This window comes from Barbus barbus, assembly GCF_936440315.1.
Source record: "Barbus barbus genome assembly, chromosome: 4".
Taxonomy (NCBI): Eukaryota; Metazoa; Chordata; class Actinopteri; order Cypriniformes; family Cyprinidae; genus Barbus; species Barbus barbus.
The window spans coordinates 13,642,994-13,657,026 of NC_136732.1; the positions used below are offsets into that span (position 1 = coordinate 13,642,994).

Here is a 14,033-nt window from a genome sequence, read left to right on the forward strand (position 1 = left end):
GATATATTGTTTTTCTCACTTAGTTGTACAAACGGTACTTTTGACGTCACATTATAAACATCTGCATTTTGCTTTTGTTTTAAAATCTGTAGGCTTGTCTTGTTATCATGGATATTATGTCCCCTGCTGGTAGATGATAAAATTGCACTAATTCTACGGATAACCAGCATCCTGACTCTTTCAAAAATAGCCATGTGTTCTAATGGAATAAAAAATGTAAGCAACTTCGTTAAAGTGATGGATGTGTATGAATGCTGTAGTGAAAATGGTCAAATAATTGTACTGTAACAATAATATTTTGGAATCAGATTTTTTTTCACCATGGCTGTATCTTGCATAGACATACACTCGCTGGCCACTTTATTAGGTACACCTTGCTAGTACCGGGTTGGACCCCCTTTTGCCTTCAGAACTGCTTTAATTCTTCATGGCATAGATTCAACAAGGTGTTTTTGGTCCATATTGACATGATAGCATCACGCAGTTGCTGCAGATTTGTCGGCTGCACATCCATGATGTCTATCTCCCATTCCACCACATCCCAAAGGTGCTCTATTGGATTGAGATCTGGTGACTGTGGAGGCCATTTGAGTAAAGTGAACTCATCGTCATGTTCAAGAGACCAGTCTGAGATGATTTGAGCTTTGTGACATGGTGCATTATCCTGCTGGAAGTAGCCATCAGAAGATGGGTACACTGTAGTCATAAAGGGATGGACATGGTCAGCAACAATACTCAGGGAGGCTGTGGCGTTTAAATGATGCTCAATTGGTACTAAGGGGCCCAAAGTGTGCCAAGAAAATATCCCCCACACCATTACACCACCAGCCTGAACTGTTGAGACAAGGCAGGATGGATCCATGCTTTCATGTTCTTTACGCCAAATTCTGACTCTACCATCAAACTCATCAGACTCATCAAACCAGGCAACGTTGTTCCAATCTTCTATTGTCCAATTTTGGTGAGCCTGTGCGAATTGTTGCCTCCATTTCCTGTTCTTAGCTGACAGGAGCGGCACCCGGTGTGGTCTTCTGCTGCTGTAGCCCATCTGCTTCAGGGTTTGATGTGTTGTGCGTTCAGAGATGGTATTCTGCATACCTTGGTTGTAACGAGTGGTTATTTGAGTTACTGTTGCCTTTCTATCATCTCTAACCAGTCTGCCCATTCTCCTCTGACATCAACAAGGCATTTTTATCCACACAGCTGCCGCTCACTGGATATTTTTCGGACCATTCGCTGTAAACCCTAGAGATGGTTGTGCATGAAAATCCCAGCAGATCAGCAGTTTTTGAAATAACCATTCCACGTTCAAAGTCACTTAAATCCCCTTTCTTCCCCATTCTGATGCTCGGTTTGAACTTCAGCAAGTCGTCTTCACCTCATCTAGATGTCTAAATGCATTGAGTTGCTGTCATGTGATTGGCTGATTAGCAATTTGTGTTACCAAGCAATTGAACAGGTGTACCTAATAAAGTGGCTGGTGAGTGTATATATAGACGTATTATTGACGTGTGTATATACAGGTCCTTTTAAAAAAATTAGCATATTGTGATAAAGTTCATTATTTTCTGTAATGTACTGATAAACATTAGATTTTCATATATTTTAGATTCATTACAACACAACTGAAGTAGTTCAAGCCTTTTATTGTTTTAATATTGATGATTTTGGCATACAGCTCATGAAAACCCAAAATTCCTATCTCACAAAATTAGCATATCATGAAAAGGTTCTCTAAACGAGCTAGTAACCTAATCATCTGAATCAACTAATTAACTCTAAACACCTGCAAAAGATTCCTGAGGCTTTTAAAAACTCCCAGCCTAGTTCATTACTCAAAACCGCAATCATGGGTAAGACTGCCGACCTGACTGCTGTCCAGAAGGCCATCATTGACACCCTCAAGCAAGAGGGTAAGACACAGAAAGAAATTTCTGAACGAATAGGCTGTTCCCAGAGTGCTGTATCAAGGCACCTCAGTGGGAAGTCTGTGGGAAGGAAACAGTGTGGCAGAAAACGCAGCACAACGAGAAGAGGTGACCGGACCCTGAGGAAGATTGTGGAGAAGGACCGATTCCAGACCTTGGGGGACCTGCGGAAGCAGTGGACTGAGTCTGGAGTAGAAACATCCAGAGCCACCGTGTACAGGCGTGTGCAGGAAATGGGCTACAGGTGCCGCATTCCCCAGGTCAAGCCACTTTTGAACCAGAAACAGCGGCAGAAGCGCCTGACCTGGGCTACAGAGAAGCAGCACTGGACTGTTGCTCAGTGGTCCAAAGTACTTTTTTCGGATGAAAGAAAATTTTGCATGTCATTCGGAAATCAAGGTGCCAGAGTCTGGAGGAAGACTGGGGAGAGGGAAATGCCAAAATGCCTGAAGTCCAGTGTCAAGTACCCACAGTCAGTGATGCTGGTGTTGGTCCACTGTGTTTTATCAAGGGCAGGGTCAATGCAGCTAGCTATCAGGAGATTTTGGAGCACTTCATGCTTCCATCTGCTGAAAAGCTTTATGGAGATGAAGATTTCATTTTTCAGCACGACCTGGCACCTGCTCACAGTGCCAAAACCACTGGTAAATGGTTTACTGACCATGGTATTACTGTGCTCAATTGGCCTGCCAACTCTCCTGACCTGAACCCCATAGAGAATCTGTGGGATATTGTGAAGAGAAAGTTGAGAGACGCAAGACCCAACACTCTGGATGAGCTTAAGGCCGCTATCGAAGCATCCTGGGCCTCCATAACACCTCAGCAGTGCCACAGGCTGATTGCCTCCATGCCACGCCGCATTGAAGCAGTCATTTCTGCAAAAGGATTCCCGACCAAGTATTGAGTGCATAACTGAACATAATTATTTGAAGGTTGACTTTTTTTTTTGTATTAAAAACACTTTTCTTTTATTGGTCGGATGAAATATGCTAATTTTTTGAGATAGGAATTTTGGGTTTTCATGAGCTGTATGCCAAAATCATCAATATTAAAACAATAAAAGGCTTGAACTACTTCAGTTGTGTTGTAATGAATCTAAAATATATGAAAGTCTAATGTTTATCAGTACATTACAGAAAATAATGAACTTTATCACAATATGCAAATTTTTTGAAAAGGACCTGTATATATATATCTATGGTATCTTGAAGGTTGTAGGAGTGCCAAGGGGCTCCAGGTAAAGGATGGGTAGAGGTCTGTTACCCTACCGAAAAATTCACGGGTCATGTTTGGGTCGGGCTTGAGCTAAGTCCAACCCTTCAGTCAACATGTGTTTTTGGCTAGGTTTAAAGGAAGGAAAAGCACACTTTTAGATGAACAAGAGCGACATAATGGATGGGACTTGCAGATTTAGAAAAACAAGTTATTTATGATCCACAGGATTGCTTAATAAAGATTTAAATACAAAAGGAAAGGCACTAGAGTCCTCTGTTTCTGTTAAGTTTTAATTTAAAATGTTTGTGATAGGAGAGACCAGGGACAGTTGTAGCATTTTTTTTTTTTTTACATTTTCCTTCGTAACTCACAGACTTCTTGAAATACACTAGTCATCTTTTGATACAAAGAAATAAATATAGAGGTGCACTAATTAATAATATATTTTCAATTGTATCATTGAAAAATAAGTTATATTAATCCACTGTATCTCAAATAAAAACTGACCTCAAATGAATCACTTTACTGCTGTAATGCTACTATTTTTTACGTTTTAAATTCTTTTAGTTGTGAGGCATTTATGCATTCAAAAAGCAAAATATTATTTCTATTTTATCAGAAGACTAGGCAACTATTCTAGATTGTAATTATTTAAATATATATTTTACTCAATACATTAATCAGCTGCTGAGTCAAGAACAGTCTTTAACCTAACTTTAATCAAATAGTACAAGATGTATTAACAGAATCACTCAATGAGATCACATGGAGATAATATTCATTGTTTTTTTAATTATTTAAAAGCAACACATTGTTTAATGTGCAACACTAATAATTTCCATAAACAATGACATAATGATTTTCCATACTTAAATTAAACTGTTAAACTCTAATCTGTTTCACAGTTGTGGCACATGTAGATGTCACTGCCATCAGGCCAGTGGCCAAGTGTGCCAGACTTCCCTTGACATGGAACACATCTCTCCAGACCTCCTTTTCTCCAGAGACCCCTAAAAAACCCCTTTAACCCTTTGATGCACAATCTATGAAAAGCTATGAGTCTTTGGTAAATAGGCAGGGCCATTCTTATCTCATGCACATATAAGCGGACAAGAACTCAAATGAAAGATTTTTACCTTAAAGACTAAATGTGTCATAGAGGTGAGTTGTCATTTCTTTCATCTTTTCCTCATCTTTTTTGCAGAAACAATAGTTTATATTCAGCTTAATAATATAAATGGTTTTCATCCCTACTCTGATCAAGTTAAGTTTTGCATAATGAAACCGTCTGAATGCATATTTGTAAGATTTAAAAATGGAAATGAGTAAAATACTTCTTTGTCTTTCTCCATTCTTGCACTAAAGTTTGTGCAATGTGATAACACTGTGTTAATTGTAATTAACATAAATATAATGCACTACTTCTACAAAAATCAGTAAAAAAAAAGTGGTAACATCATATTTCTATTTTCCGAATTAGGTTGTTTTTATTTTTTCCCGCATGGATGGGACAGCATAATTTTGAGTGATTGGGATAGTGCTTAAAGGCTTTGCTAATTAAGAAATTGATTGACCTTGTAATAGAGAACCATCATATATGCTCTGTATGCCCTAAATCAGTGTTTTTCAACCTTTTTATTTGTGCAAGCCCTAATCAACCACAAACATATTCATGAACTAGCTAGATTTGTGCTAAAATAGAAATTCTGAAATAGAAGCGTTTTGAAAATAGAAGCATTATATATAAACATTTTAAATGTTTTTGATGCAGTAATAAACCATATTCATGTTTCTGTTAAAGGTTTGTGCAGGTTAAATGTGTTTGTCAAACAGATAATTGGTGATGGGCCACCCAACATTTTTTATTTTAATTTTTAAATGTCTTCAATGATTTTTGGACTTCAATGATTGTGTTGGCGATGTCATACTCTGGCATGTGGCAAGCATTGGCATACAAAACAACTTCCTGTCAGTCTACTTCACAGGAAACATGTTTGAGAGGGATAAAACATATGTCACTGTCCTCACGCTCTTCCCAATGACTGGAGACACGGTCACCACTGAAGTGGAGATGCTAGGTAAGAGTCAGAGGTCAAGATATTGGCTGGGGCAGATGGTTTGAAAAATAAGAAGGTTTGATGAAGGGTTATGATTATCATTAAATAAAAATTAAAACAATTAAAAACATAAAATAAGCATGACCTGAAATAAAATAAAATATAATAATAAAAAAAATTCAGTTATCTGCTATAAATTTGATGTTATTTGCTACAGTTCTCGTTTAGTTTGAGTTGAATTACTAAAATAACTCAAACTAAAACTCAAATAAAAATGAATAAAAACTACATAGACATAGACTGCCAGTCAAGTTATGAATTTACGAACTGAGAAATAAAGTTGAACAGAAATACACATGGGCTCTTAATGATGATAAACATAAAAGGAAATATTGCACATAAAACAAATATTAAATTATGAACTTGTGCAATACAGTAAATATTCTTAACTTAAATTCATTTAAAAATGTGCTGTCTCAATCACCCAAGCGTTACCAAAAAAATAAAAAAGTTTGGCTCAGTTTACAGAAAAGTGTACATTACGCGTCTGTTCATTATAATATAACACTGTTTTCTCCTCAAATGGGTAGTTAACATCTTCAGTATTGCAGAAATATATCTGATTGTTTAAATTTAGGGCAAGACACCTTGCACATGGTCGAATTTCAGAAACTGTCCCAATCATCCTTAATTCACCCTACTACTGATGAAAAAGAACAGGTTGCATGTTAACCACTTATCCAGCTGAGCTGATAAGTGGTTAGCAAAGGGAGGGCAGTGGGAAGAATGAGTCTATAGCTAAATAGGTGGGGCCATTCTTCTCTCATTCACATCGGTGCGGACTCACAGAAGGCACAGATGCAAGATTTTCACCCTAAAGACTAAATGTTTAGTTGTAATTTTAAACAAACTTGTAATGAAAAGTAACATTCTTGTGAGACCAAGAAATATTTCCTTATCACTGTCAAGTTTAGAGCAGCAGAATTGTGATTTCTGGGATTATAAATAGCCTAAACTCATAAGACTCGGAAAGGTGAGTTGTCATTTCTTTAATCTTTTCCTCATCTTTTTGCAGAAACAATATAAAGTAATATAAATGGTTTTCATCCTTACTCTGATCAAGTTAAGTTTTGCATACTGAAACCGTCTGAATGAGTATATGGAGCCTATGAAAGCCTTACTGACTGAATGAAAGCCTTACTGAGCAGTCCACAAAAGTCAATCCCCTGGCCGTTTGTTTCAAAACCTCTGGGGACTTTGGGGACTGGTATTTAGTTTTGTAATATTTTGTTGAAAGTCTGAATGATTCTTTGTCTTTCTCCATTCTTGCACTAAAGTTTGGAGCCCTGTGAAATGTGGTACCACTGTGTTAATTGTGTTAAGGGCAGGATGGGATCAGAGGTCATAAAGCAAGAATTTACCTATGGAGTTTAAAGACATAAGTATTATGTTGTGTTTGGTTTGAAATAGGAATACCATCTTTAAATAGTTACAAGGACAGTAACAATTATTGTTCTCATATGCTAATTTTGTTTATGCTACTATTCAAAAGTTTTTTTTTTACATTAACAATGTGGATGTTTCTTATCTCTCACATTGTATTTCTGAGATTCAAGGATCATGTGACACAGAAGGCTGTAGTAATTATGCTGAAAATTCAGCTTTGATCACAGGAATAAATTACATTTTAAAACTGATTAGAACAAAAAATGTAATATTTCACAGTATTACTCTTAACTGCATTAACTGCACTGAAACCTTGGTAAGCATTAATTACTTATTCTATGAAACATTTTAAAAAATGGTAGTGTTGTTAATTTTTATTTTATATAACTTTTTATTATTTTCATGTACATATAAATGGATATGCTAACACATGAAAGAATAGGCCTAGAAAATAAAAACAGTCTTAAGGTAAATATGTACTGCTAGAAACTTTGCATCGTCTTGTCTGCATATTTCTCAACTTTCCTTTATGTTCAAATGTAGATAATAATCAGTTTCCTTTGTATCCCTTCAGTTGGAGGAGGCCGGCACCATGAGGCTGATAATAGCACGTCTGCTTCTGTTCCTAATAACCTCTGTGCCTGCGGGTCAGACTGCGAAATGCCCGCACGTCTGCATCTGCGACGACACAAAGCTCACTGTGACTTGTGTAGGGAAGAATCTCACACATATTCCTCCTACTATAAACGAGGTGAGTGTGACTTTCCACATACAGTACAGAACACCACACAAAAAAACATCTTGCTTGCCTCTTAACACTTCTAATGCCTTTCAAAATAACCTGACTAACTGATCTGTTAGCATTATTCTGAGCGTGTGGATCAACATATTTGTATGCAATATATGCAATGGCTTTTATCTCAGATCACAGTGAAATTGGACCTGAAGAGGAATAATCTTGGGGAACTGCCTAAAAGTGCGTTCAAACACACACCCTACCTGACCCACCTGAACCTGCAGGGGTGCAGTATCCAGTCCGTCAGAGAGGGGGCGTTCCGGGGACTTTCACGTTTGGTGCAGCTTGACCTCACTAGCAACAATATTGACATCCTCTACCAGGTATTTTCTTTGAGATTTGGAAGTGTGTTCATTTTAGATGAATGGAGGTAAAATCATTCTAAACCTGACGGTTTGAAATGTATCTGTGTTTTTAGCTATGTTGTTGCTGTCTCCCCTCCTGTAGGAATCATTTGATGGTTTATCATCACTAAAGCAGTTGTATTTAGACCGGAACCACATCGAAGAGATCCACCCTGGAGCATTTGCTGCGTTAAACTCTGTAAACCTGCTCTCCCTCACTCATAACCAGCTAGTCTACCTCCCCAACATGGCATTCCAGGTACACTACCAATCAACAATTTGGGATCAGCAAGGATGCATTAAAGTGAATAAAAGTAACAGTGAAGACATCTGAAATGTTGCAAAAGATTCCTGTTTCAAATAAATGCAGTTCTTTTATGCATTCTTTTATTCAACATGACAGTTTCCACAGAATATTAAGCAGCTGTGTTCTACATGGATTATAATCATAATGTTTCTTGAGCAGCAAATCAGCATATTAGAATGATTTCTGAGGATCATGTGACACTGAAGACTGGAGTAATGATGCTGAAATTTCAGCTTTACCATCAGAGGAATAAAATATATTGCAATAGAAAACAGTTAGTTTAAATTGTAACAATATTACTATTTTTACTGTATTTTTGATCAAACAACTACAGCCTTGTTGAGCATAAGAGACTTCTTTCAAAAGCATGAAACAATCTTACCAACCTCATTTCAATTGAGAATGTAGATCATCTTTTTTTCTAGTGAATTCTAGAATTCCCATTACTTGATGTTATAAACTCTCCAATCTGAGTTTACACTGATTTTGTTGGTTTGTAAGCGCTATGTGATAATCTTCTGTTGGACCTTTTTGATATTTGAGTAATTTTCCTCCTGAGTAATTCCCAGTTATCTGTCTCTCAGGGAATGCTGAATATCCAGTTGTTGCGTTTGAGTCATAACGCTCTAAATAATCTGGCGACGGAAGCCTTTGCTGGTCTTCTTGCACTCACACACTTAAATCTGGACCATAATGAACTCCAATACTTTCCTACCAAAACTATGACCAGGTAGCTTCTGATTTTTGACAAACAAAATTAATTATTGTAGATTTTAGATATTCTCTGGTATAAAACAGACCTTCAGAATTCACTGTTGTCTTTTTTTTGGTCTCAGATTGGTGGAGTTGACTCACCTGGATATGAGTTTTAACCCCATGACATATCTGGTGGAGGAGAGTGTGTTCATGCCGAAACTCACACATCTGTCTCTGCACCACATGGCCCTGCAGGACCTGTCTGAATCGGCTCTGTCTCTGTCTCTTCATATCTCTCACCTAGATCTGAGCTATAACCAGCTCCCTTACATACAGGCCCTCAAAATGTCCTCGCAGCTCACCAGCCTTAACCTCACCGGTGATCATGAATACAGCATTGCCCACTGTCTCAGTATTTAGTTTGTTACAACACTGACTTTTCAGTCAGTATAATTATTTTACAGTTGAGCAGTAGTTCATTAGAAATGCTATTTAAGACATTAAAAATCTAACAGCAGCAGCAACAACATTAATAATAAAAATCTGTCTTTCCTTCATTCATTGGCATTTCTAATGAACCACTTTCCATTCCTCCCCTACTGAAACTTTAGAAAAACTTTTTTTTAAATCTATAAAGATAAAGTGAAGATCAATGATTAATTATGAAAATTGTAGTTAGTTACTAAGAGAATTAAGAGTATTGTTTTTATTCTAAAATTGTCTGACATTGACATACATTTTCTTCACATGGGTGAAATTCTGGAGATTATATGATTTATTCATTTAAAATATCTCAAAATCAAACTGTGAAGTGATAGCTCTCATTCACTGTCCTTCAGGGAACCCGATCAGATGCACATGTTTACTGCAAGGGCTGAAGATGTGGGCGCTGAGCTCAGGAATCAAGCTCTATGGGGCCTGTGCTTGGCCGCCACACCTCTCAGACGAACCTCTACAAGATGTTCAAGAACAGGACCTCCGCTGTAGACCACATGATGAGCTGAGGCCGGATGTGATAGAAAAAGAAGAAGATGGAGTGCAAGAAAAGGCCGTGCCAACTGCCAAGCCAAAGAAAAAGAGTAAATGCCCAAAGAATTGCCATTGTGAGGTGAGAAAGGCTTGGAAAAGGGCGGAGGGAATTTTAGTTATTTATTCGTAATTTAATAGATTCCTTGTTCTTGTCAGTTATACCAAAATATTAACTTAAAGGAATAGTTTCAAACATGAAAATCTGCTGAACATTTACTCACCCTCAGATCATCCAAAATGTAGATGAGTTTGTTTTTCATGTTTTGTCTTTATCAGAACTGATTTGATGAAATGTAGCATTTCATCACTTCCTCACCAGTGGATCCTCTACAGTGAATGGGTGCCGTCAGAATGAGAGTCGAAACAGCTGATAAAAACCATCACAATAATCCACAAGTAACCCACACGACCATCAGTTAACATTTTGTGAAGTGAAAAGCTGCATATTTGTAAGAAACAAATCTATCATTAAGACATTTATAACTTCAAACTGTTGCCAGTGGCACCCATTCACTGCAGAGGATCCACTGGTGAGCAAGTGACGTAATGCTAATCTCCAAATCTGTTTCGATGAAGAAACAGTGTCATCTACATCTTGGATGGCCTGAGGGTGAGTAAACTGTCAGCAGATTTTCATTTTAGGGTGAACTGTACCTTAAATCTAATACATATCTCCGTCTCACCACATTTTCTGCTCTCCTTACTCTCACCATCAAGGCTGCAGTTCAACATGCTACATGTGAGGACCGCGGCCACACTAAAGTGCCCACTGGTTTCCCTGGCAACACACTTCTGCTTGACATGCGTGGAAACCATTTCCATTATCTTCCTAGCAACAGTTTCCCCAGCGTCCCAGAAGTGGTGTCTCTTCACCTGGACAGCTGTAAGATCCATGAGATCGAGGGTGGCGCCTTCAAGGGCATGAAGAGGCTAATGTACCTCTACCTGTCTGACAACCAACTGTCCTCCCTGGACACAAAAACCTTTGAAGGTGCCCATGAGATCATGTACCTTCACCTGGAAGGCAATAAACTCACTCAGTTTCCTTCTTCAGATACACTGGCTCACATCCCCAAACTCCTCGAGTTGCATCTGGAGAGAAACCTTATAGCTAAACTAGAGCCTTCAGGGCTCCTTTCCCTGGTCCCTCAGCTATCGGGCCTTTACCTCAATAATAACATCATCGCATCTATAGTGCCAAAAGCTCTGGATCCGGCACCCAAGCTGGACGTCCTTCATCTTGAAGCTAATGCGCTAACAGAAGTGCCGAGTGATGCATTAGCCCACGCCCCTCTTTTGTCTGAGCTCCGCCTTTCAGGGAATCCGATTCGCTGGATTGGGCCAAGAGCATTTCGTGCTGTGGCTGAGAGCCTAAAGCACCTGCACATTGATAGAATGAGTCTTCAGAAGGTAGAGGTCAAATGAGAAACTACATGAGATAATTTTATGCACCATTAAAGGGTAAGTTCACCCAAAAATTCTGTCATTAATTTCTCGCCCTCATGTGGTTCATGTGGACCTTCATTCATCTTCAGAACACAAATTAAGAACTTTTTGATGAAATCCAAGAGCTTTCTGACCCTCCATAAACAGCAAGGATCCTTACACGATCAAGGCCCAGAAAGGTAGTAAGGATATTGTTAAATTAGTGGATCAACCATAATTATACAAGAATACTTGTATGCGCAAAGAAAACAAAAATAACTACTTTATTCAACAATTCTCCTTTCCGAGCCAGTCTTCAACATGCGTCTTTCTGGGCCTTGAACATGTCAGTTGTGTTGCTTTCTATGTAGGGTCAGAAAGATTCCGGATTTCATCAAAAATATCTTAATATGTGTTCCGAAGATGAACAAAGGTCTTTTGGAAAGGGGTTTGGAACGACACGAGGGTGAGTAATTAATGACACACTTTTTATTTTTGAGTGAATTATCCCTTTAAATTATAAAAAAAACAACAGTTAATCATTGCTTTTACTAATCTCGGTAATGGAAAATGTTCTTTCTCTGTCTCCTTGTTTGATTTGTGGTCGTAGATGAGTGTGAGGTCTCTGGCAGGGTTTGGTCGTGGTCTGTTGACTTTGTCTCTGGAAGAGAATCAGTTAGAGGAGTTGCCTGACCTTTCACCTCTTACTGGACTTCAATACCTCACCCTTAACAAAAATCCGTTAATGTGTGACTGCAAATTACTGCCATTTTACAGGTGAGATACCCATCCATCCATCCATCCATCCGCCATTCTGTCTTACAAATTATAGTCTGTTACTGATTGCAAATTACATGATGGAAATTATATATATTTTGTAATGTATTATTATTAAAATTATCTATTGGATTACACATATGTGACCCTGGACAACAAAGCCAGTTTTAAGTCGCTGGGGTATATTTGTAGTAATAGCCATTCCTAAGAACTTCATTTGGACAACTTTAAAGGCGATTTTCTCAATATTTAGATTTTTTTTGCACCCTCAGATTCCAGATTTTCAAAAAGTTGTATCTCGGCCAAATATTGTCCGATCCTAACAAACCATACATCAATGGAAACCTTATTTATTCAGCTTTCAGATGATGTAGAAATATTAATTTCGAAAAATTGACCCTTTTGACTGGTTTTGTGGTCCAGGGTCACATATTAGGTAATGTACTCTGACTACTTTTTGATAAATTTTGAGCAAAAATGCATTCCATTCTTTGTTATCTACGTCATGAAGTGTAAGTGAAAAGTGAAGGTGAAGACTTTCCAAATGTATAAAAGCGGTAGAATTTCAGAAAGGAAAACAAATAAGAATTAGTGTCACGGTGCACACAGCAGGGAGGAACAAGGAACACGCATACGAGGATGTAAACTCAAATAACATATTTACTAGGACATCAGGGCAGGACAAGGCAAGGCAGACACTGACAGGAACACCGGGGAGTAACGAGTAGACCAGACGAAATGGCACAACACAGACAGGACTATAAATACACAGGTAAATTAACAAACACGGCTGGACCAGAATAAACTACTAATGACATGACAAGGACAGGAAACAAACCAAATATGGGGACAAGAGGCAGGAACACAATACAGACACACAACAGTTCCCTTACATTTAGGAGTCAAATTATGTCATTTACTGCGATTATGTGAATAATATGTAATCATGTAATCCATAAAAAGTAACTGTAATCTATCTATCTATCTATCTATCTATCTATCTATCTATCTATCTATCTATCTATCTATCTATCTATCTATCTATCTATCTATCTATCTATCTATCTATCTATCTATCATCTCAACTTTCTTTCAGATGGTTGAAAACTTTGAGTCTGAGAGTTGAGGCCGTGTGCGGTTACCCCTCTGAGCTGCGAGGTCAGTCTGTGATGGAGGCAGCCATCTTTAAGAACTGTTCTGGAGAAAATGCTCATTCCTTCAACAAGACCTCCATTCCTACCAAAGCCCTTACACCAAACAAACCCATGCAGACCACAAAGGGCAGACCTGTGCAATCTGAACCTAATCCTACACCAGTGAAGACAAAACTGATGGCGGCACCAGAGAAAAATGAGTTTGATGAACTCAAACCAGTGCAGGCCCTGAAAAAAAACAGGCCAAACAAGAAAAAAAGAGGCAGGCGACCAAGGATTAAGTCATAAATGAAAAGTCATAGAGGTTTTGATTTAAAGTAAGCGGATAATGTGATATATTTATCAGGTGAACAAATGTACTGCTGTTACTTAGTTTATTTATAGGTAAAACTGATAAAGACCATAGTTGCTACTGTATTCAGTCTTTACATCCACTATTCATAGTTCTTGAATCTGCAATTTATTTCAAGGCAGAACAGAATGATTTTGAATATGTGGATCATGAAACATCAAACGTTGTTTTTGGGCATATATGGTTTAACTCATAAATATGGGTTTTTATAATGTCAAGTATGTGTCATTTAAAATAAATCCTTTATTTAAAGAAATATTCTGAATTTCCTCACAAAATTACATTTTACAGTTTTTTTCAAACGCACAAAATCTTTACTTGTCACAATTTCTGAAACCTGACACTCAAACACCAGAGCCACACACCAAATCTGCAAAACCAGACACTAATTCTCAGCCAAAACACACATCATTCTCTATGTAACACAAAAACCTAACAGGAATTAATATTATGGCAAAGCTGTTTGCTTTTGAGATGTGTTTGTGATATCTTGAATGCAGTACTTCA

The 14,033-nt window shown here is 37.9% G+C and overlaps 1 protein-coding gene across 1 annotated transcript; it reads left to right on the forward strand.

Moving 5' to 3' along the window:
* Positions 1–5,133: 5,133 nt before the first annotated feature.
* Positions 5,134–13,462, forward strand: LOC306868097 (chondroadherin-like protein; the record flags this gene model as incomplete). Its single annotated transcript, XM_079414118.1, has 10 exons — positions 5,134–5,259; positions 7,221–7,397; positions 7,571–7,765; positions 7,890–8,045; positions 8,678–8,823; positions 8,930–9,168; positions 9,629–9,897; positions 10,536–11,228; positions 11,854–12,020; positions 13,117–13,462. 10 exons carry the CDS (start codon positions 5,134–5,136, stop codon positions 13,460–13,462), a joined length of 2,514 nt encoding a protein of 837 aa, XP_079270244.1.
* Positions 13,463–14,033: the final 571 nt, after the last annotated feature.